Genomic DNA, 23,158 nt, shown 5'->3' with positions numbered 1-23,158 from the left:
ACATCTTGGATGGTCGAATACATTGCTTCCATCTAAGGGTTAATATTTCTAGTATAAAGGAGTTCTCCATTTTAATTTTAATTTTGCATAATTTTAATATGCTTTTATGAGCTATCAACATAGGCTCAATCTTTATTATATTTCTTAGTTATTTTTGTATATACAATTTTATAATTATAGTTTCCCTATGTGGACTGTACACAAGAGTGGAATCCATGACCGGAATATCCCATACTAGATTCAATTAGCATCCATATGAAATATTTGTGTTGCTATATTTAGCTGTTTTTATATTGCGCTTGCTGATGGCAAATTTACCCCTTTTTTCTAAGGGTTAACACCATAGCCGATTCCGTTGTTTGGGGTTGCTATGGTGCATTTAATTTCAATTTCCTGCTCCGGACTTTGTAATGGACTTCCGGTTCCGGTTATTATTTTACCTTCCAGACGCGGAACTGTATCACTTGGGATTAGTGTGTTTACATCCAACATCCCGTACCTCACATCCTGTTTTGGAATATGACGTACACTTCCGGTTCCGTGTTACCATAACCAAGATGGCCGAAAAGGAACTTCCGGTCATCGGTTCAATTTAATTTTTTGTTATTTATAGGTGGCGTCAGCACGCCGCCCGCACCTTTGAGAATATCATCTTTGATGAAACTAGTCAGGTCACGGCGTGCTGACGTCACACCTACGCATTTGTCTACGAAGGACGGGCGAGCGGAGCCGTCCGGCCGGCGGCTGTTACCTCCCTTCTACCCACGTATTGTCATCTGATGTTTGTAAGTGTAACCTTTATGTTTTGAATAAATTACCGTTGGATTTTATGCTATGGCTCTCCCCTCCTTATTCCTCGGTTAACCTGCGCTACTTCCTGAGCCTTGGTTGGAGGAGTCCTATTGGAGCTAGCCCGATGTTACTCTGAACCCCCGCTCATATACCACCTGGAGTCGGTAAGAGTACCCATCCTTACTGGTGCCCTCTTGGTTGCATGATCGGGACCCCCTATCTCTACATGTTTATATACTAGTCCATCTGGTAAGCGGACAATCACACTGGGGAGTCTATCTGATTTTCCTCTTGCTTTATTTGGTAAGGGGTATATACTCAGTTTGGTGGTGGTTGTCACTCATTCACTATTCAATTACCACATTTAGTACTGGTATTCCAGTTTCACAATTTCGGGTGTTATTACCTATTGTTTTTGGTTTTACGCTATGGCGTTTGCCCTTTTTTTCCTTTTTACATAATACCCATTTCTGGAGATTTGCATCACAAGAGTGCAGGTTTGCTCTTCATTCTTTGAGACCTGGTGGAGTCATCACACTACATTTTGGCTACAAAATCAGTCACTTCTGGTAAGCGGTACCTGCACAGGTCATAACCTATTTGGAGCATCTACTCCTTACTCGTTATCGGTTTACACTATGGCGTTGTTTTTCTTTTTTTCATTAATGTTTCACTGAGGAGAACCATATTGGAGTCCTTTGAAGTTTACCGCGCCTCACTATTTGAAGATACCTGCCTTCACCCATTTGGCTCTTTATTGTTTGGAATCTGGTAAGCGGTACCTGCACAAGTGTCATCACTTTACATTTACACCTATGGACATTCATATGGACTGTTTCAATTTCTAGCGCAGCTTGTTTTTTATATTTTTTTATATTTTTATATTCCCTAAAATGTCATCAAACCCAGACTTTGCAAAACTCTCACTACTAAGGATGATCGAACTTTTGAAAAGTTCGGTTCGACCAGAACACCCGAACTTCCCGAAAGTTCGGCCCGGATTTCAGAACCCCTTTGAAATCAATGGGACCCGAACTTCGGTAATCAAAAAACACCATTTTGAAGCCCTAAAACCCAAATAAATGCCCCTAAAAAGTGCTTAGGGTTCTGGGTCATGCCCCAGGGACTATTAATCACACAAAAAAAAGTTCTTAAAAATTGTCATTTTTGATAGAGAGCCAATTATTGAAAAAAATTTAAAAAAAAAAAGAGATTTCTTTGGATTTAGTGTCTGGGGGGGTCTAAAAGGTGTACCTGTGAAGTTTCAGCTCTGTAGCATGTCCAGAACCAGAATTATAGCATACCAAACCTTCAAAAATAACTTTTTTGCTTAACCGCACCTTTCTTTTGCTCCTAATCAACGGCACAGCCAATGTGTATGATGGGGACATAATGCAGTGCACTGGGAACAAGATTAGAGTTTTTTTTTGAAAAAGGTGCTGTCTCTTTAAATGTGCATATAATTAACGGGTGTATTTCCACAATGGGGCTATTATTACCAAATGTTTTCAAGAAGTCCAAAGATGTATGTAGTTGCACTTTATTTCATGTAAAATGGTGTTTGGTGCACTTTAACTTGAATTCTCACAAGAAACAGACATATATGCACGGATACATTGAGGGTTAGGGTTAGGGGTAGGGGCCACAATGTAGTGCAGAGTGAACAAGATTAGAAGATTAGAGATGTTTTGGATGAATACTGTTGTCTCTTGACTTTGAATAGAAGTAAAGAATGCTTAAAAATTGGGCCTTTGGTGGTGCCGACGATGCCTTGACACCATATCCCTATGAAAGTGCTGGTAATGAAGGCAATAATTGCCTTTGTAAGGAAAAAAATTACAATGATATGCATCTGTGTTACAGGTGCGCAAAAATTGTTGTTTGTGTCGGGATTCGAACCCGTGACCAGGCACATCCCAGGCGGTAGCCCTGCTTACTAGGCTACCGTCCTCTCTGGACTTTCCTCCCTGAACATTCTTCCCTGAACATTCTTCCCTGAAGCCTATTATTCAACCTTAGTCTTGCCAAGCCTTGCTCATCACCCTTGATTCCTGACACCTGGTACTTCCCTATATAAGTCCAGCCCCGTGCACTCAAGCTTGCTGATTATTGAGCTCCTGACATGTGAACGGAGCCTTAGGGTAGTTTTGTTTATTTAATTTGGTGTTCTTTGTATTATTTCAAGTTTTGCTTGTGTATTTAACCATTATTGGTTTACATTAGTTTAAATGTTTTTATTTTACTTTTTTTGGTAAAACAAAATGTAAAACAATGAGGCCAATCAGGGTTTGTTTTTTGGCAGGTCCAGGTTAGTTGAAAGGAGTACTGAATCTGTAACTCCCAGGAGCCACTGTAATGCCATGGAACCCTTAAACACCGAAATCCACCCTAATTTCATATTCCCTATAAACTGAAAAATGGCAACATTTGCAGAAATTTCCTGATTTTCCCCAAAATTTCTGATTAGCTCATCACTAGCTGCTTTGGAAGATTTACCCCCTTCCTGACCAGGCCATTTTTTGCGATACGGCACTGTGTTACTTTGACTGACAATTGCGTGGTCATGCAACACTGTACCAAAATAAAATGTATGTCCTTTTTTCCCACAAATATTTGATCACCTCTTCAGGTTAAGGTTTTTGGTGCTATAAACAAAAAACAGACAGACAATTTTGAAAAAAATACAATATTTTTTACTTTCTGCTATAAAACATCCAATAAAAAAAAATGAAAAAATCAAATTACCTCATGAATTTAGGCCACTATGTATTCTGCTACATATTTTTGGTAAAAAAAATCCCAGTAAGCATATATTAATTTGGTTTGCACAAAAGGTATAGCATCTACAAACTATGGAATATTTTTATTTATTTATTTATTTTTATTAGTAATGGCAACGATCAGGGACTTATAGCGGGACTGCGATATTGCAGTGGACAGTTGGACAGAAACTGACACTTGGTACATTTTAGGGACCAGTGACACTGATACAGTGATTAGTGCTAAAAGTATGCACTGTCACTGTACCAATGGCACTGGCTGGGAAGGAGTTAAAAATCGGGGGCGATCTAAGGATTAACTATTAACCCAGTGTTTTAGTGTGCGGCTGGAGGTGCTTTTACTAAGAGAAGACAGGAATCCTAGCCTGTGCTTTGCAGAGACACAGAATCCATGCCTTCCCTCCAGTCATTCTGGCTCTCTGCCTGCCGATTGGTGGGTTCCAGCAGACATCGGGTCCACAGTACCCACAGATCACCTCCCACTGTGTATAATCACAGCGGGAGTGAGCCTTGGTGGCGTGCATGTGCGGCACTACCTAGAAGTGTCAGATCACGTACTAGGTACGTGATCCGGCACAGCAGAGCCACCTTGTATATGCAAGTTATATGGTCGACAAGTTGGTAGACAAGAATGCTTAAAGAGTAAAGCCCCGTACACACGTACCGAATGTCGGCCGAATGATCGGCCGTCTTTTGTCCGGTGCTGTCCTGTCGGCTGAAAAGTGCTAAAGACTGCACACGAATTTTGTCGGCCAACAACAGACGACTGCAGAAGTGATGTCATGTGATGGTTAACTTTCCGTGTGTTTTTTCTTTTCTGAGCATGCCCAGTCTTGCTAATCTTCTGTTTGTCGGCCGAATTCTGTACTGACTGGCGAACAATCGGCCGTTCTGGTGACGGCCAACAAATATTTTAAAGTTTGCACGACAGATTCTGTTCGGCCGAAAATGCGCTGTTGGCTGTCGGAAGCATCATACTAACAAGCCTACAATCGGCCGATCGTTCGGCGGCCAAATATTTACGGCCGACAATCGGTACGTGTGTACGGGCCTTAACTCCACTTTTGTTTAGAAAAAAAAACATTCCCCTCTGGGTGATCAATAGTGATGTCGCGAACCTAAAATTCGCCGTTCGAACGGCGAACGCGAACATCGGCAAATGTTCGCGAACCGGGCGAACCGCCATAGAGTTCAATAGGCAGGCGAATTTTAAAACACACAGGGACTCTTTCTGGCCACAATAGTGATGGAAAAGTTGTTTCAAGGGGACTAACACCTGGACTGTGGCATGCCGGAGGGGGATCCATGGCAAAACTCCCATGGAAAATTACGTAGTTGACGCAGAGTCGGGTTTTGATCCATAAAGGGCATAAATCACCTAACATTCCTAAATTGTTTGGAATAACGTGCTTTAAAACATCCAGTGTGTGAATACGATCAGGTATGATGTTTTATCGGTCAAGTAGTGTAAGGGTTACGCCCGCTTCACAGTGACAGACCAAACTCTGACAGACCAAACTCCCCGTTTAACAACAGTCAGTCAGTCCATTTGCACAACCGCAAACTCCCCATTTGCACAAGGTTGGATACCAAGCTAGCCATGTCCCGTTCCTTGTCCTCACTGACATCATTGAAGGTCTCTTCCTCCACCCAGCCACGTACAACACCAAGGGTCCCCGAAAGGTGAGAACAAGCCCCCTGGGATGCCTGCTGTGGCTGGTATTCCACCTCCTCAAAGCCACCTTCCTCCTCTGACTTCTCTTCTTCAGACTCCTCTCTCTGCGTTGCCACAGGTCCAGCAATTGACAACGACAAGGCTGCTTCTGGTGGTGATGGGGAGTGGACCACAACTCTTCCTCTTCATGCTCATCTACAGCCTGATCCAGTACTCTTCGCAGGGCACGCTCCAGAAAAAACGCATATGGGATGAGGTCGATGATGTTGCCTTGGGTTCGACTGACCACCAGGGTTGTCACCTCCGCAAAAGGACGCATGAGCCCACAGCCATTGTTCATGAGCATTCAGTAACGCGGCCAAAAAATACCCAGCTCCGCAGAAAGAATGAAAGAAAATGAATGTTTTTTCTATGAAAAATTATCCTGCGGATCGCTTTTGGTCTGTTCATAATGAAGCAACGACCTTATCATCTGGGGTGTGCCAACACACTCCTAGAGGTGATCGCTTCATTGTGATACGCAAGCCCCTTCACCACGACAAGGTAACGATCACGAAGGGGAATTGACACATGTATGTGCCTTTTTTTTTGTTTTTTTGCAGCCACAGAGGCCAGAAAAATTAGGCATGTACACATGCATGAAAAAGCAGGTATTGTTGCAGCCGCTGCTGTAGCAGCGGCCTGAAAAATTGAGGTTTTCAAGGCAGAAAGTGCACTAAAACATTGCGGCTTGAACCGTAGTTGGTGGCGGAGACGTCACGTAAGTCATCCGGCATGCAGAGAATGATTAAAGACAGCAGCGTGTGGACCATTTTTAGGCCAAGGCATCTCAGTCATCACCAGGTCTTTTTTAGTCAAATGCATCCCTCACTGTCAGTCCCTTCGGGATCCATGCCTCATTCATCTTAATAAACGTGAGGTAATCAAGACTTTTTTGACCTAGGCGACTTCTCTTCTCAGTGACAATACCTCCTGCTGCGCTGAAGGTCCTTTCTGACAGCACACTTGAAGCGGGGCAGGCCAGAAGTTCAATGGCAAATTGGGATAGCTCAGGCCACAGGTCAAGCCTGCACACCCAGTAGTCAAGGGGTTCATCGCTCCTCAGAGTGTCGATACCTGCAGTTAAGGCAAGGTAGTCTGCTACCTGTCGGCCGAGTCGTTCTCTGAGGGTGGACCCCGAAGGGCTGTGGCGATGCATAGGACTAAAAAAGCTCCGCATGTCCTCCATCAACAAGACGTCTGTAAAGCGTCCTGTCCTTGCCGGCGTGGTTGTGGTGGTAGGAGGAGGATTACTTTCACCTCTTCCCCTGTTGGATTCCCGTTGTGCTGTGACATCACCCTTATATGCTGTGTAAAGCATACTTTTCAACTTATTTTGTAGCTGCTGCATCCTTTGCGACTTCAGGTAATTGGGTAACATATCAGAGACTTTCTGCTTATACCGGGGGTCTAGTAGCGTGGCCACCCAGTACAGGTCGTTCTCCTTCAGCCTTTTAATACGAGGGTCCCTCAACAGGCATGACAGCATGAAAGACCCCATTTGCACAAGGTTGGATGCCGAGCTACTCATGTCCAATTCCTCGTCCTCACTGATGTCATTGAAGGTGTGTTCTTCCCCCCAGCCAGGTACAACACCACGGGTACCAGATAGGTGACAACGAGCACCCTGGGATGCCTGCTGTGGTTGGTGTTCCTCCTCCTCAAAGCCACATTCCTCCTCTGACTCCTCTTCCTCACACTCCTCTTCTAGTGTTGCCGCAGGTCCAGCAAGCGATGGTAAGGCTGTTTCTGGTGGTGATGGTGACCACAACTCTTCCTCTTCCTCTTCACGCTCATCTACGGCCTGATCCAGCACTCTTCGCAGGGCACGCTCCAGGAAAAAAACATATGGGATGATGTCGCTGATGGTGCCTTCGGTGCGACTCACTAGGTTTGTCACCTCCTCAAAAGGACGCATGAGCCTACAGGCATTGCGCATGAGCGTCCAGTAACGTGGCAAAAAAATACCCAGCTCCGCAGAGGCTGTCCTAGCACCCCGGTCATACAAATACTCGTTGACCGCTTTTTCTTGTTGGAGCAGGCGGTCGAACATTAGCAGTGTTGAATTCCAACGTGTCGGGCTGTCGCAAATCAAGCGCCTCACTGGCATGTTGTTTCGCCGCTGAATATCTGCAAAGTGCGCCATGGCCGTGTAGGAACGCCTGAAATGGCCACACACCTTCCTGGCCTGCTTGAGGACGTCCTGTAAGCCTGGGTACTTCTGCACAAAACGTTGCACAATCAGATTCAACACATGTGCCATGCACGGCACATGTGTCAACTTGCCCAAATTCAATGCCGCCAACAAATTGCTGCCGTTGTCACACACCACTTTGCCGATCTCCAGTTGGTGCGGGGTCAGCCACTGATCCACCTGTGCGTTCAGGGCGGACAGTAGTGCTGGTCCGGTGTGACTCTCTGCTTTCAGGCAAGTCAACCCCAAGACAGCGTGACACTGTCGTATCCGGCATGTGGAATAGCCCCTGGGGAGCTGGGGGGGTGCAGTTGGTGTGGAGCAAGACGCAACAGCAGAAGAGGACTCAGCCGAGGAGGTTAGCAAAGAGGATGGAGTAGGAGGAGTAGAGGAGGTGGCAGCAGGCCTGCCTGCAAGTCGTGGCGGTGTCACCAACTCCTCTGCAGCAGAGCCACGCATTCCATGCTTGGCAGCCGCCAGCAGGTTTACCCAATGCGCAGTGTAAGTTATATACCTGCCCTGACCGTGCTTTGCAGACCAGCTATCAGTGGTCAGATGGACCCTTGCCCCAACACTGTGTGCCAGACGTGACATGATTTCCTTTTCCACAATAGGGTACAGGTTGGGGATTGCCTTTTGTGAAAAATAATTTCGGCCGGGTACCTTCCACTGCGGTGTCCCAATAGCGACAAATTTTTTGAAGGCCTCAGACTCCACCAGCTTGTATGGTAAAAGCTGGCGGGCTAAGAGTTCCGACAAGCCAGCTGTCAGACGCCGGGCAAGGGGGTGACTCTGTGAGATTGGCTTCTTACGCTCAAACATTTCCTTGACAGACACCTGACTGTGGGCAGGTGAGCAGGAACTGCTGAAGGTGAGAGGCGAGGGGCGGGTTGTTGATAGGGGGCATGGATAACAGCAGTGGTTGACGTGGCTGAAGATGCTGGACCAGGAGGAGGATGGTGGCTTTCAGTTTGTGTGCTGCTTTTACTCATGTGTTGATCCCATAGGCGTTTGTGATGTGAGATCATGTGCCTTCGCAAAGCAGTTGTACCTAGGTGGGTGTTGGACTTCCCACGACTCAGTTTCTTTTGGCACAGGTTACAAATGGCATCGCTGATATCAGAGGCAGACACACAAAAAAATTGCCACACTGCTGAGCTTTGCAAGGACGGCATTCTGGTGGTGGCAACAGCTTGCGTTGATTGGCGTGCTGTCTGGCTGACCCCGGGTGCCGAATCTACATGCTGGCTGACTGCGCCACTAGCTCCTTGCGATGACCTCCTCCCCCTGCTTCCAACTCGTCTCCTCCTCCTCTCTGTCTCCCCATCTGAACTTTCCCCCTCTTCTTCTGCTCTTCGAGCAGGCACCCAGGTGACATCCACAGACACATCGTCATCATCAGCCGCTTCACTTGACAACTCAGCAAAGGCAGCAGCAGCAGGCAGTGGCGTAGCGTGGGGGGTGCAGCCGGTCATCTCGCACCGGGCGCAACATTTAGGGGGGCGCAAAATGATTCCCTTGCCATCCCGAGGGTCTGTGCTGCAGCTTGTTGCCTCCCCCAGACCCCTCCACCTCCGGTGAGGCATTAGGGCATTCCTCTCAGCGGCACCCTATTCCAGCTCCCCCTGCCCCAGGGCTCCTTTGGTCAAGTCTGTCCCTCTGGCGCGGGCTGTGAAACAGCGGAGGGGGAGGGGCAGTGCTCGGAGCAGTTATGGCCATGGGATGGGTCAGAGGTGCAGTGGCTGCTAGCTGACCTCCCGGAGGCAGGGATACCAACAAGTGGCTGGATGGTGGGGGCTCCTACAATACTGCCCGCCCGCTGCTGGGGAGAGCTCTGATCAAATGGACGATGAGGCAGTAGAGGGGTAAGGAGAATGATGGATCCACCATCTGCATCGTACTGTGTGTGGAGGATGGGAGGGTGAGTAGTGCAGGAAGTAGGTGTGTAAGGTATGTCAGTGTATGGGTCAGGTAGGTTAGTGTAGGGGTCAGGTAGGTCAGTGTATGGGGCAGGTAGGGCAGTGTAGGGGTCAGGTAGGTTAGTGTAGGTGCAAGGTAGGTTAGTGTATGGGTCAGATAGGTCAGTGTATGGGTCAGGTAGGGCAGTGTAGGGGTCAGGTAGGTTATTGTATGGGTCAGATAGGTCAGTGTATGGGGCAGGTAGGGCAGTGTAGGGGTCAGGTAGGTTAGTGTAGGTGCCAGGTAGGTTAGTGTAGGGGTCAGGTAGGTTAGTGTATGGGTCAGGTAGGTTAGTGTATGGGTCAGGTAGGTTAGTGTATGGGTCAGGTAGGTTAGTGTAGGGGTCAGGTAGGTTAGTGTAGGGGTCAGGTAGGTTAGTGTAGGGGTCAGGTAGGTTAGTGTACAGTATGGGTCAGTGTAGGGGTCAGGTAGGTTAGTGTAGGTGCCAGGTAGGTTAGTGTAGGTGCCAGGTAGGTTAGTGTAGGGGTCAGGTAGGTTAGTGTATGGGGCAGGTAGGGCAGTGTAGGGGTCAGGTAGGTTAGTGTAGGGGTCAGGTAGGTTAGTGTATGGGTCAGGTAGGTTAGTGTAGGGGTCAGGTAGGTTAGTGTATGGGTCAGGTAGGTTAGTGTACAGTATGGGTCAGTGTAGGGGTCAGGTAGGTTAGTGTAGGTGCCAGGTAGGTTAGTGTATGGGTCAGATAGGTCAGTGTATGGGTCAGGTAGGGCAGTGTAGGGGTCAGGTAGGTTAGTGTATGGGTCAGATAGGTCAGTGTATGGGTCAGGTAGGTTAGTGTATGGGTCAGGTAGGTTAGTGTAGGGGTCAGGTAGGTTAGTGTATGGGTCAGGTAGGTTAGTGTACAGTATGGGTCAGTGTAGGGGTCAGGTAGGTTAGTGTAGGTGCCAGGTAGGTTAGTGTATGGGTCAGATAGGTCAGTGTATGGGTCAGGTAGGGCAGTGTAGGGGTCAGGTAGGTTAGTGTATGGGTCAGGTAGGTTAGTGTATGGGTCAGGTAGGTTAGTGTAGGGGTCAGGTAGGTTAGTGTAGGGGTCAGGTAGGTTAGTGTACAGTATGGGTCAGTGTAGGGGTCAGGTAGGTTAGTGTAGGTGCCAGGTAGGTTAGTGTATGGGTCAGATAGGTCAGTGTATGGGTCAGGTAGGGCAGTGTAGGGGTCAGGTAGGTTAGTGTATGGGTCAGGTAGGTTAGTGTATGGGTCAGGTAGGTTAGTGTAGGGGTCAGGTAGGTTAGTGTAGGGGTCAGGTAGGTTAGTGTACAGTATGGGTCAGTGTAGGGGTCAGGTAGGTTAGTGTAGGTGCCAGGTAGGTTAGTGTAGGGGTCAGGTAGGTTAGTGTATGGGTCAGGTAGGTTAGTGTATGGGTCAGGTAGGTTAGTGTAGGGGTCAGGTAGGTTAGTGTAGGGGTCAGGTAGGTTAGTGTACAGTATGGGTCAGTGTAGGGGTCAGGTAGGTTAGTGTAGGTGCCAGGTAGGTTAGTGTAGGTGCCAGGTAGGTTAGTGTAGGGGTCAGGTAGGTTAGTGTATGGGGCAGGTAGGGCAGTGTAGGGGTCAGGTAGGTTAGTGTAGGGGTCAGGTAGGTTAGTGTATGGGTCAGGTAGGTTAGTGTAGGGGTCAGGTAGGTTAGTGTATAGGTCAGGTAGGTTAGTGTACAGTATGGGTCAGTGTAGGGGTCAGGTAGGTTAGTGTAGGTGCCAGGTAGGTTAGTGTATGGGTCAGATAGGTCAGTGTATGGGTCAGGTAGGGCAGTGTAGGGGTCAGGTAGGTTAGTGTATGGGTCAGATAGGTCAGTGTATGGGGCAGGTAGGGCAGTGTAGGGGTCAGGTAGGTTAGTGTAGGTGCCAGGTAGGTTAGTGTAGGGGTCAGGTAGGTTAGTGTATGGGTCAGGTAGGTTAGTGTAGGGGTCAGGTAGGTTAGTGTAGGTGTCAGGTAGGTTAGTGTACAGTATGGGTCAGTGTAGGGGTCAGGTAGGTTAGTGTAGGTGCCAGGTAGGTTAGTGTAGGTGCCAGGTAGGTTAGTGTAGGGGTCAGGTAGGTTAGTGTATGGGGCAGGTAGGGCAGTGTAGGGGTCAGGTAGGTTAGTGTAGGGGTCAGGTAGGTTAGTGTATGGGTCAGGTAGGTTAGTGTAGGGGTCAGGTAGGTTAGTGTATGGGTCAGGTAGGTTAGTGTACAGTATGGGTCAGTGTCGGGGTCAGGTAGGTTAGTGTAGGTGCCAGGTAGGATAGTGTAGGTGCCAGGTAGGTTAGTGTAGGGGTCAGGTAGGTTAGTGTAGTGGTCATTTTAGGCATCAGGTAGGTTGGTGTATGGGTCAGGTAGGTTAGTGTATGGGGCAGGTAGGTTAGTGTATGGGTCAGTGTAGGGGTCAGGTAGGTTAGTGTAGGGGTCAGGTAGGTTAGTTTAGGGGTCAGATAGGTTAGTGTAGGGGTCAGGTAGGTTAGTTTAGGGGTCAGACAGGTTAGTGTAGTGGTCATTTTAGGCATCAGGTAGGTTGGTGTAGGGGTCAGGTAGGTCAGTGTAGGTAGGTCAGTGTAGGGGGTCAGGTAGGTTAGTGTAGGAGTCAGTGTAGGTAAGTCAGTGTAGATACGTTAGTGTAGGGGTCAGGTAGGTTAGTGTAGGGGTCAGGTAGGTTAGTGTAGGGTTCAGGTAGGTTAGTGTAGGGGTCAGTGTAGGTAGGTTAGTGTAGGTAGGTCAGTGTATGGGTCAGGTAGGTCAGCGCAGGGGTCAGGAATGTCAGTGTAGGAGTCAAGTAGGTCAGAACTACTATACTACTGGAAGGGAGTGCTAATCCCCGGGTTAGGGGGCGCAAATGACTTACCTTGCCCGGGGTGCTGACAACCCACGCTACGCCACTGGCAGCAGGTACAACATCATCATCATCACAATGTACGTCCATGTGTATAATGCTGCCTGACTGAGACATATCCCCGTTATCTACATCCTCTGGCACTAATAGTTGCGCATCACTTATTTCTTCCAACTGATGTGAAAATAACTCCTCTGACGGATCAAGTGAAGCGGCTGTGGTGCTAGTGTTGGTGGTGGTGCCGGCGGGCTGGCGAGTGGTAAATTGAGAGGTGCCCGAAGCTGAGCTGGAGGAGGATGGTGCATTAAGGTTCCGAGCGGAAGCTGTAGACGATTGGGTGTCCTGTGTAAGCCACTATGGCCTCAGAATTTTTTGAGTTCAGGGTCTGTGGTGGCCTCTGAACACTGGGCATTATTCTAGGGCCTAAGGAAATCACAGCACCACGACCACGACGGCCCTTGCGGGGTGGCCTGCCTCTGCCTGTCATTTTTTTTTTTAATGTGTTGTGTACTATGAGTGCAAGGTGCTGTGCCACCCTATAGGAGTGTTGGGCAGTGGGTACAGTACACTCTGTGGACCTGACAGTCACTGGCACCCAGGCAACTGCAATTAAAAAATATATATATTTTTTTTTACTTTGCAAGCTGCTGTGCCACCTTATATATCAGTGGTGGGTGGGCAGTGGCACAGTACACTCTCTGTGGACCTGACAGCAGTCACTGGCACCCAGGCAACTGCAATTAAAAAATATATATATTTTTTTTTACTTTGCAAGCTGCTGTGCCACCTTATATATCAGTGGTGGGTGGGCAGTGGCACAGTACACTCTCTGTGGACCTGACACTGACAGCAGTCACTGGCACCCAGGCAACTGCAATTAAAAAATATATATATTTTTTTTTACTTTGCAAGCTGCTGTGCCACCTTATATATCAGTGGTGGGTGGGCACACAGTGGCACTGCAGTGGGCACAGTACACTCTGTGGACCTGACAGTCACTGGCAGCCCAGGCAACTGCAATAATAAAAAATATTTTTTTTTCAATTTGCAACAAGATGCTGTGCCACCGTATATATATATATATATCAGTGGTGGGCAGTGCACTGCAGTGGGTACAGTGCACTCTGTGGACCTGACACAGCACTCACTGCAATTATGACAGAGGAAAAAAAAATATTTTTTAAAATGCCAGGTACTGTGCCTGTGCCACCCGAAATGAGTGTGGTGTGCACACAGTACAGTCTGTATAAAGAAAAAACTCTATTACCTTACCAGCCCTTAAAAGGGCTTTTGGGGACACTAGATATATATATATATATATATATATATATATATATATATATATATATATATATATATATAAAATTACACAAATACCAGCCCTTAGAAGGGCTTTTTGGGGTGCTGTCCTTACAGCAGTAGTGGACCAAGAACACTGCAAGACCAGGAACACTGACTAACTGTCCCTAGCTTAACAGCAGCAGCAGCAGCAGCAGCTCTCCCTACTCTCACTAACACACACTGCTTCAGAATGATCTAAGATGGATGCTGCCCTTGCTTATTTATAGGAGGTGGGAGGGTGTGGGAGGGAGGTATGCTGATTGGCTGGAAATGTGCCTGCTGACTGTAAAGTTCAGGGTCAAAGTTTGCCTCAATGATGTATTATGGGGGGCGGACCGAACATCGCATATGTTCACCCGCAGCGGCGAACGCGAACATGCTAAGTTCGCCGGGAACTGTCCGCCGGCGAACAGTTCTATACATCTCTAGTGATCAATATACACTGCAAGGATTGTAACAAACTTTGTAGCAGATTCCTTCCTGATCATACACTCATTCTAAATGGGAGTGACTGGTTTATTATTGAACTCTGTTTGAGTTATGCACTGGCACGTGCAACGTGTTTAATAGTGATAATCAGTGTATTTGGTGATTCAACAGCTCTCCAATTTAAATAAATGATATATTACTTTTTAATTAAAATGGAGCATGGCTTTATTAAGTATTTTGCAAAGAAAACACAGGCTTCGTTTCCAGCAAATGACTCACAGGTGAATTTACCAGTTAGAAATTTTTTTATAAAATGGGACTCCTCTCTGGCCAATTACTTGTTATGTATTTATTTAAATTAGCATGGTTATAGAACTGACAAGATGTGTAGACTCATTTTTTTTCCCGTATAGTCACGGTTAAAGTTTAGCTATGGGCAAACTTTTCATTTTACTTTTGGAAGGAGTGGAGACTCCCAGTTAGGTTTTGACAGCTGTCTCCATTGCGGAGATTCACCGCCGTATTCATATTGGTGACTACTGTCACTGAGGAAAAAAGTCAAGAACAGGCTAAAACTTTAAATGGGCACACCTTTTCGGGGGACTAGCAATGAAAAATTTCCCCGAAGGTACACAGACAGCAAAAAAATAGCAGTGGCTTTAACCCTTCTGTAAACTATCCTAAAGTTAAAAAATGGCTATACACTCACTTTAAAGCTAAATTAGTTCAGAAAAATATATATATAAAATGACATAGGATCTAGGATGTTCTGGCCTGGGTCCTGGAGCCTGGAGACTTTATAGAGATTTAGGTGGAGTAAAGCATCCTTTCCTAGGTCCACATCTGACTGTATTATTATTAATAATTTCAGCTGTCTACTCACTTATGAACTTATGTTCATGCTCCCCGTGGATTAGAGAACTCTGGTTCAGACCTTTGCAGAGAGACCATATTTCAACTGATCTGAACCTGAGGGGATACAGGAGCTTCCACTATTGACTTGTGCCGATTCTTAGGCTGCCATCTTCTCTATTTAGGGAGTCACTTTACTGTAGGTTCCTGGTTTCAAATTCCTTATAAGTAAAGCAAGGATGAAAATGACAGCCTTGGAGCTTGCAACATTAATAAACAAGGCATTTGCAGCTCTCATATTTTCTTTCCCACGTTCCCTTTAAGTTGTTTTAACATGTTACTTTGCCACATCCCCCCTCCCCACAATCCACCCTTCTTGTGACAGTGGGCTGAGGTTCTTCACCATGCACCTGCTGTCACTTTTTAAAATAGTTGTGGCTGTGCGGGGCTCTGTGCCATTCATTCACAGGAATCTGTGAATGAGAAAACTACAAGTCCCAACAGCTTATAGTTCTCAAAGGACTGCAAGGGCACTAATGAGCACCCCCCTTGTACACTGACAAGTCCTCCAGCTTGTAACAGAATGCACGTACACATGTACAGGAAGGAAGCCGGAGGACATGTCTGCAGGAGCCTGACATTGTACCTTTTGATTTACTAATGCACAAGGCCTGTGGGTTGAATCCAGCCCACCAGACCATTTTATGTGGTCCTTGCACCTGTCCCGCCATGGCAACACTTCTCTTTTCTCTGCCCCCACCTTGTTTTAGCAGTTGGCAGCAGAGAGGAGGACAGAACCTTTCATGCCAGACCCTGCTCTTTTTCAGGCTGCCGCAGAGAGGCTTATCTTCCCCCCCCCCCCCCCCAATCTCAGCATTTGGCTAAAGAGAGGAGGACAGAACTCCTCCTACAGATCCTGTATCTCTCTGTGCAGTTGCCTTACCTCCCTTCATCTGCCCTTCCCTGGTCTCAGCATTCATCAGACTCCAGCAGCTGACTCCAGCCCTCCTCTCGTTCTCCTCCAGACCCTGCACTTCTGAAGGGGGTCTTGACATCTTATATGGGTGGAGGTGCTCCGGACACAAAGGTAACCAAAATGCTGATGCAACCTGCAATTGAATTGAATTTGATGCCCTTGCCCTACATACTACTGCTGGTTTACCAGCAAAAACATGCGCATTCATTATTTCTTCAGGAAAAGTGAACTTAGCCTTTAATAAATCAGTGTGATTTTGTAGGTCTTCACAAAACACTGCAGATATTACTACACTGAAAAAAGCTTCACAGAATAATTAATTATAATAACAGTTGTCATGTATTATTGGATCTGGATCAGTGATTTATGGAGCGAAGATCTTCCCCAGTCTGTATGTCAGCTTCATCAATACCTATTTTTCATGTTTTAGATAATGGGAATTTAGACAGGTCATAAATAACACCGAATCCTAAGTCAATAGTAATCTTCCATCACAAGTATTATTCTTAAACACAGTTTAAATTGTGTAGACCATGAACCATGTGAATATTTAATAATATTTGTTTTATGTTAGCGTGAAATTTAATAGGCCATATTGTATCTTATGAAACAATAATTGAATGTTATCTACTTAGCTGTAATGAAGAGCTTAACTACAGATCACGGGGCTCCAAAATTTTGATAGCCTGCCTTCCCCAACAACCTTCCTCTGTGGCAAGTGGCAATGTCAAAATGTCAATACTGTCACAGATCTTAAAATAAAGTATGCCTAGAGCAATGACAGGTAGCAGGAGAGCTATCAGAATAGTCAGCTAGGGTAGAGGGGACAGCACTACAGGGAACATACTTTTAACCTTAATTTTCAAACTAACTACGCTTTCTTTTTTGTAAACTGATCATAAGGAGTTAAAGATTTCTGGGTCTTGGCCCTAATCAGAGGCGTAACTAGAAACCTTCAGGGCTCCGGTGCAAGAAACCATAAAGGGCACCCGGACCCCTGGCCGGGGCCCTTCCCTTCAAGCCTGGGGCTCTTCCCACTGATCCTGGGGCCCTTTACTCTCATTGCGGGGTCCTTTATTATGGTCCCACAGTGGGACCCTTTCACAAGTTCTGCAGTGGGCCCCCTTCCTGCCGTCTTGGGGCCCCCCCTTTTGGTGGAATTCTAGGGCCCGGTTGCAAGTGTGACCTTTGCGATCCTGGAAGTTCACCCACTAGTGTCATCAGTTTTTATTTTTTGGTATTTTAATTGTATTATTTTTTATCATTTTATTTTATTTTTTATAATGTCACTGACTATGACTCTGTCCTTTCAGAAAAGGAAGGAGCTGGTAAATTATATATTTACCGACCCCTTCTTGGTTCTCTATTGTGACACATCCCCTGCAGCAGCCAGCAAGAGAGGAGAGGGAGCACAGTGGGGAGGGGGGGGGGGGCAGAAAAGTGTGTGTGTGGAGGGGGGGGACCAGGGGAGCACACAGAGGCCCAGAGACAGCAGAACACAAGTGAACTGGATAGGAGGAGTGGTGGGGGCAGCATACAGAGGAACCAATCTCCTCAATTTTCCTCCTGCAGCTACAGGATGAAAAAGGAGGACAGGGATTTCTCTACATGCTGCCCCTGCCCCCCTCCTATTCAGGTGTACATGGGAGCCGCACAGGCCCCCTGGAGCATGGGGCAGGGTTGCAATTGCAACCCCTGTAGTTGCAATTGCATGGCAAAAAGGTGTCTCCACTGAAGCTTTATCACCAATCCTTGTTTCCACAACAACCCAAAATTTTCAAAATCCAATTGTCACAGGGACAGAAAGTGAGGTGAAATCTTTAACCACTTTACCACCGGAGGATTTTCCTGCTAAAAGACCAGGGGTTATTTTGCGATTTTTTACTGCGTGACTTTAACGGACAATCGCGCGGTCGTGCGACGCTGTACCTAAACGAATTTCACGTCCTTTTTTTCCCACAAACAGAGCTTTCTTTTGGTGGTATTTGATCACCTGTGCGATTTTTTGATCACGCGCTATAAACAAAAAAAGAGCGTAATTTTTGCAAAAACAACAATATTTTTCACTTTTTTTTATATGAAATTCCCCCAAAAAAAAATGTAAAAATCAAAATTTTTTAAAATTTTCGGCCAATTTGTTTTACGCTACCTATGTTTGGTAAAAAAATCGCAAAAAGCGTATTTTGATTGGTTTGCGCAAAAGTTATTGCGTTTACTAACAAAGGGAAAGTAATGGCGGCGATCTGCGATTTTTTTTTTGCGGTACTGCGACATTGCGGCGGACAGATCGGACCCTTGACTGACATTTTTGACACTTTTGGGGGTACCAGTGACATTACTGCAGTAATCAGTGCTATAAATATGCACTGTTACTGCAAAAATGACACTGGCAGGGAAGGGGTTAACAGTATTGGACAGGGAGGGGTTAAGTGTGTCCTAGGGGCGTGTTTCTAACTGTGCAGGGACAGGTCTACTAGTGTAAAAACAAAGATCAACAGTTCTACATAGTAGAACTGTTTGATCTTCACTTTTACACAGGGAGAACTGACAGGCGGCTTGTTTACACAAGCCGCTCTGTCTTTCTCCCGCTGTACCGGCGATCGTAGTGTGACCGGCGGACATCGGGTCCGCCAGTCACACTCCCGCACTCCTCCGTGAACGAGCCGAGGCGGGCGCGCACCTCAGCGGGCGCGCGCCCGCCCGCTATTGGCTCTGGAAGGAGTGACAGGCGAGCGACGTAGACCTACGTCACTCTGCCTGGCCGGGGCCGACTGCCGCAGTAAATATACTGTGCGCAGTCGGCAAGCGGTTAAAAATGTACCTGTTCCGACTTACAAACAAATTCAACTTAAAGAGGTTGTAAACTCATTAAACATTTTTTTTTTCCAACCTGAAAGAGAAACACATAATGAGCTAGTATGCATCGCATACTAGCTCATTATGAAATACTTACCTTAGAACGAGCCCCCGCTGTGCCGCCCGATTACCTGTATGACGGGCGACATGTTCAGTCGCCAGTCTTCCGGGATCGCAGCATCCGGCCATCTGATTGGCCGGACCCGCGATTGCGTCACTCCCGCACATGTGCGCGGGAGCCGACGGTCACGGCACGGGGCTCTGAAGGAACGGCACCAGCGGCCATTCCTTCAGAGCGCATGCGCCAGTGATGTCACTGGCTGCATGTAAGGTAAATATCTCCTAAACGGTACATGTTTAGGAGATATTTACAGTACCTATAGGTAAGCCTTATCATAGGCTTACCTATAGGTAAAAGTGTCAGAGTAGGGATTACTTCCTCTTTTTTTTTTTTTTTGAAAATTCTGTTTATTGAGTTTAAACACATAAAAAGACAAGGCCAGAAGGGGGCATACCCCGGCCAACAGACAACAACATAACCCAAGAAAACCACCCAAAACAACCCGCAACCACACTGCTCAGCACCCTCAGTCAGGAATCAACAGTAGCAAAATAAACCAATACTTATACAGGGACACCTAGCCTCTGTTCTCTCTCCCCAAGGTCCCACCAGAGATTAAGCCGTGTCAGACTCAGAGTCTCGCTCGTCGACAGTGGATTTAGAATCCACCCATGCTCGCCAGACCTTTTCATATTTGGATTACTTCCTCTTTAAGGACAAACCTCCAGACCCTATCTTGTTTGTAACCCAGGGACAGCCTGTAGTAGCAATAATACCAATTATCAAAACAAAATTGTATATTATGACACAATTATTATGTGTTTTTATACACAATTACTCTATATCTTTAAAATCAACTTCTTTCCACTGGGCTTTTTGCATACCTACAAACCTCAGCTGTCATATCAGCTTTAACAACAAGTCACTGACCTCTGTTGCCACAGGCACTATGGAGCAATTTATCTTTACATTTCACTGCTGAAACTCTGGAGGCCTCCAGAGTCATACCTTCCACAGCTGAGGCCTCTTCAGATGTGACTTCACAGGTCTTCTCATTTCAAATGTAAATGCAGAATAGGTGCACTGGAATAAAGATGTCCAGAGTACCCAGAGACCTGCCTTGAAATACCTCCGTGCTTCTCTTTTGGCTGTCTGGTTTTCCAAGAAATTTTTACAAAGCATGAAGTCAAATAATCTACTACGGTAGCAGTTTCTTTTGGTGAGACTCATACACATGTGGATGAATGGGTTGCTCTTCACTGTTTATGTAGTTATAATAAAGCATACGATTTGGAAAGTCCTAGAATTGTATTTATTAATATCTTTAGCAGAGAAGCAAGTAACAATGTGCAAAAACATTTTAATAAAATCATTAAAATATGAACAGTGTTCATTAGAAGACATTTATTTTCTCAACATACACTGTTTTGTCAAAAGTATTGAATGCCTTTACATGAACTTTAATGGCATCCCAATCTTAGTCCATAGGGTTTAATATTGAGTTGGCCCACCCTTTGCAGCTATAAAAGCTTCAACTCTTCTGGGAAGGCTCTCCACAAGGTTTAGAAGTGTGTCTATAGCAATGTTTTACCATGCTTCCAGAAGCGCATTTGTGAGGTCAGGCACTGATGTTGGATGGGAAGGCCTGAGGTTGAGGTCAGGACTCTGTGCAGGCCAATCAAGTTCCTTCACTCCAAACTCGCCCACCCATGTCTTTATGGGCCTTGTTTGTGCCCTGGTGCGCAGTCATGTTTGAACAGGAAGGGGCCATCCACGAACTGTTCCCACAAAGTTGGGAGCATGAAATTGTCCAAAAGTGTCTTGGTATGCTGATGCCTTAAGATTTCCCTTCACTGGAACTATAGGGCTAAGCCCAACCCCTTAAAAAAACAACTCCACACCATTATCCACCCTCCACCAAATGATTTGGACCAGTGCACAAAGCAAGGTCCATAAAGACATAGATGAGTCCTGACCTCAACCCGATAGAACACCTTTGGGATGAATTACAGCCCATTCACACTGCTACGACTTGGACTGCGTCTTGTCAGCCTGACAAGTCGCGCGGTCCGTCACGCTCCCATTGTGCGGTACAGGAGCCGTTCTAATACTGACAAGTCGCTCCGACTTAGAAAAATGGTCTGGTACTACTTCGGGGCGACCTGGAGGCGACTTGCATAGACATTCATTTTATGAAGTCCGTGCAAGTCGCGCCAAAGTCGCGATGCAGGCGACTTCACAGGTCGCCCCCTAAGTCGGAGCGACCTAGTGTGAACCGGCACTTAGATGCTATTAAAGTTCATGTGCGTGTGAAAGCAGGTGTCCCAATACTTTTGACAATTTAGTGTAGCTTGAGATACCTTTTAAAGATCAATAATCTCAACCAATTAATTACAAATCATGTAAAATCTGTTACACTGACCAGCCATAACATTATGATAACCCACCTAATATTGAGTAGGTTCCCCTTTTACTGCCAAAACAGTAAATTTTTCCATCAAAACAGCCCTGACCTGTGGCAGCATGGACACCACTAGAACTCTGAAGGAATGCTGTGAAGATCCTTTAAAGTGGTTGTAAAGGCTGAATATTTTTAGCTTTATGCATTAGTATAATGCTCACCGGAGCCCCCTTTCGATCCAGCAATGTGCACAAGAGCCTCATCTTTCCAGGGACTTCCTATCCTCACTGGCTGAGACAGCAGTGGGAGCCATTGCTAAACAACAATGTTTAGGTAGGTGGTACGTGTCAAAGTACAATCCACATGAATGGCAGGACTAAGATTTCCCAGCAGAATATTGCCCAGATCATCACACTGCCCATACTGCATCCTGGTGCCATTTCTTCCCCAGTAAGCAATGCACAGGCACCCAGCCTTCTACATGATGTAAAACAAAACATGTTTCATTGGGCCTGGGCACCTTCTTCCATTGCTCTGTGATCCAGTTCTGATGCTCATGTGCCCATTGTAGGCATTTTTTGATGGGGACACAGGAGCAACATAGATACTCTGATCGGTCTGCGGCAACGCAGCCCCATACACAGAAAACTGTGATTTACATTTTTTCTGCTTTCTATACATCAACTTTGTGGACAACGTTTACTTCCTGCCTAATATATCCCACCAACTTTCAGATGCCATTGTAATTAAATAATTCATGTTATTCACTTTACCTGTCAGTGATCTTAATTAATGTTTTGGGTAATAGATGTATACTGATCATTTCAAAATATGTTTGATTATTTAATTTTAATTATTCAATTTAATAAATGTATAGCTGCATTAATTGGTGGATGTTTAATCTCTGGAATCCTTCTTTAATAGTAGAGATGATGTAGACACAGCATGGCTTCCAATGATAATAAAACAGATTAGGGAAAAGTTGCTATAGATGTATCATTTAGGTTCAGTGACACTATAAACAGTGCAGTTCACACTTACCCATCTCCTATCTCACATCTTACAATTTTTCCAGGATCGGAGGAGCTCTACCAACTGCATTTTCCTATTTTTCTGAAGTTCTTGCAAGAGAGAAGCGAGGAGAGCACCTGAGCTGGTTGTGTATGTTTTGGATGATTGGCGGAATATATGCATCAGCCATGGCTTGGGCCATAATTCCACACTATGGTAAGCAGAATCTTCTCTCTCCAGTATGTCAGCCACAAGGGTAGAAAAATTACCTTTCTGGTGTCAGTTTATTTATATCAGACCCATTGGCTCTTTTCACAAAGATTTAAAGTATATGTAAAAACTCTATCAGGAGGACAAACCAGGCTTTCTTTAAGTGATATCTTCATGCAAAAGTTATTATCTTTTCTATGGAAACCATAATCAAAAATACCTAACAATACTAAAAAAAATAGAAGGATTCCACCTGGAGAGTAGAAAAGGGAAGAAAGAGAGGAAGGATAGAAAACAAGGAGGAGAGTGTGGACCTTGTTTGAGTGGTGCACATGGTAAAGCCTATGACCTGGGAGGAGCCAGAACATAATTTTGGGATATACTGGCACACTGCAACCCCCCCTTCTCTGTTACAGTTATGAACTGTTAGGATTCCCTTCATAGTAGTGGACCATATCTTTATCTTTATGACGAATTTTAACAGAGACAGAACCAGGAGAGTACTTTATTAGTTGAGCAGTGCAATACTGCATGTAATACTATGCGCAGTTAACTGAAGACCGAGTGGGTGCAATCGCTTAAAGTCTGCAGGTGGTCAGGCACAGCAGAAAAGCCCTACAATCATTTCCTGACACTCAAGCCTGGTCTCTACCCAGGAGAAATTGTCAACAGCCTGTTAGCAGGTGCAGTTAGCTAGGTGGCCCTTAGATGACTCTGTTCCCAATATAGTCTGATATAGGAAAAGTAGTAATTAGGTGTTAAGCCCCTTTTA

At 45.9% G+C, this 23,158-nt stretch overlaps 1 protein-coding gene across 1 annotated transcript in view; it reads left to right on the top strand.

Moving 5' to 3' along the window:
• SV2C (synaptic vesicle glycoprotein 2C) overlaps positions 1 to 23,158 on the top strand; it is a 324,325-nt gene that overhangs the window by 192,820 nt on the left and 108,347 nt on the right. The window contains exon 4 of the mRNA XM_082264288.1: positions 22,241 to 22,392. Coding sequence (XP_082120414.1) covers positions 22,241 to 22,392 — 152 coding nt within the window. The remainder of the gene's footprint in view (positions 1 to 22,240; positions 22,393 to 23,158) is intronic.

The sequence above is a fragment of the Pelophylax lessonae genome, assembly GCF_965119305.1.
Source record: "Pelophylax lessonae genome assembly, chromosome: 1".
In the NCBI taxonomy this organism is placed as follows: Eukaryota; Metazoa; Chordata; class Amphibia; order Anura; family Ranidae; genus Pelophylax; species Pelophylax lessonae.
Note: the sequence above shows the minus strand (reverse complement) of the source record. Positions and strands in the feature narration are given on the sequence as shown.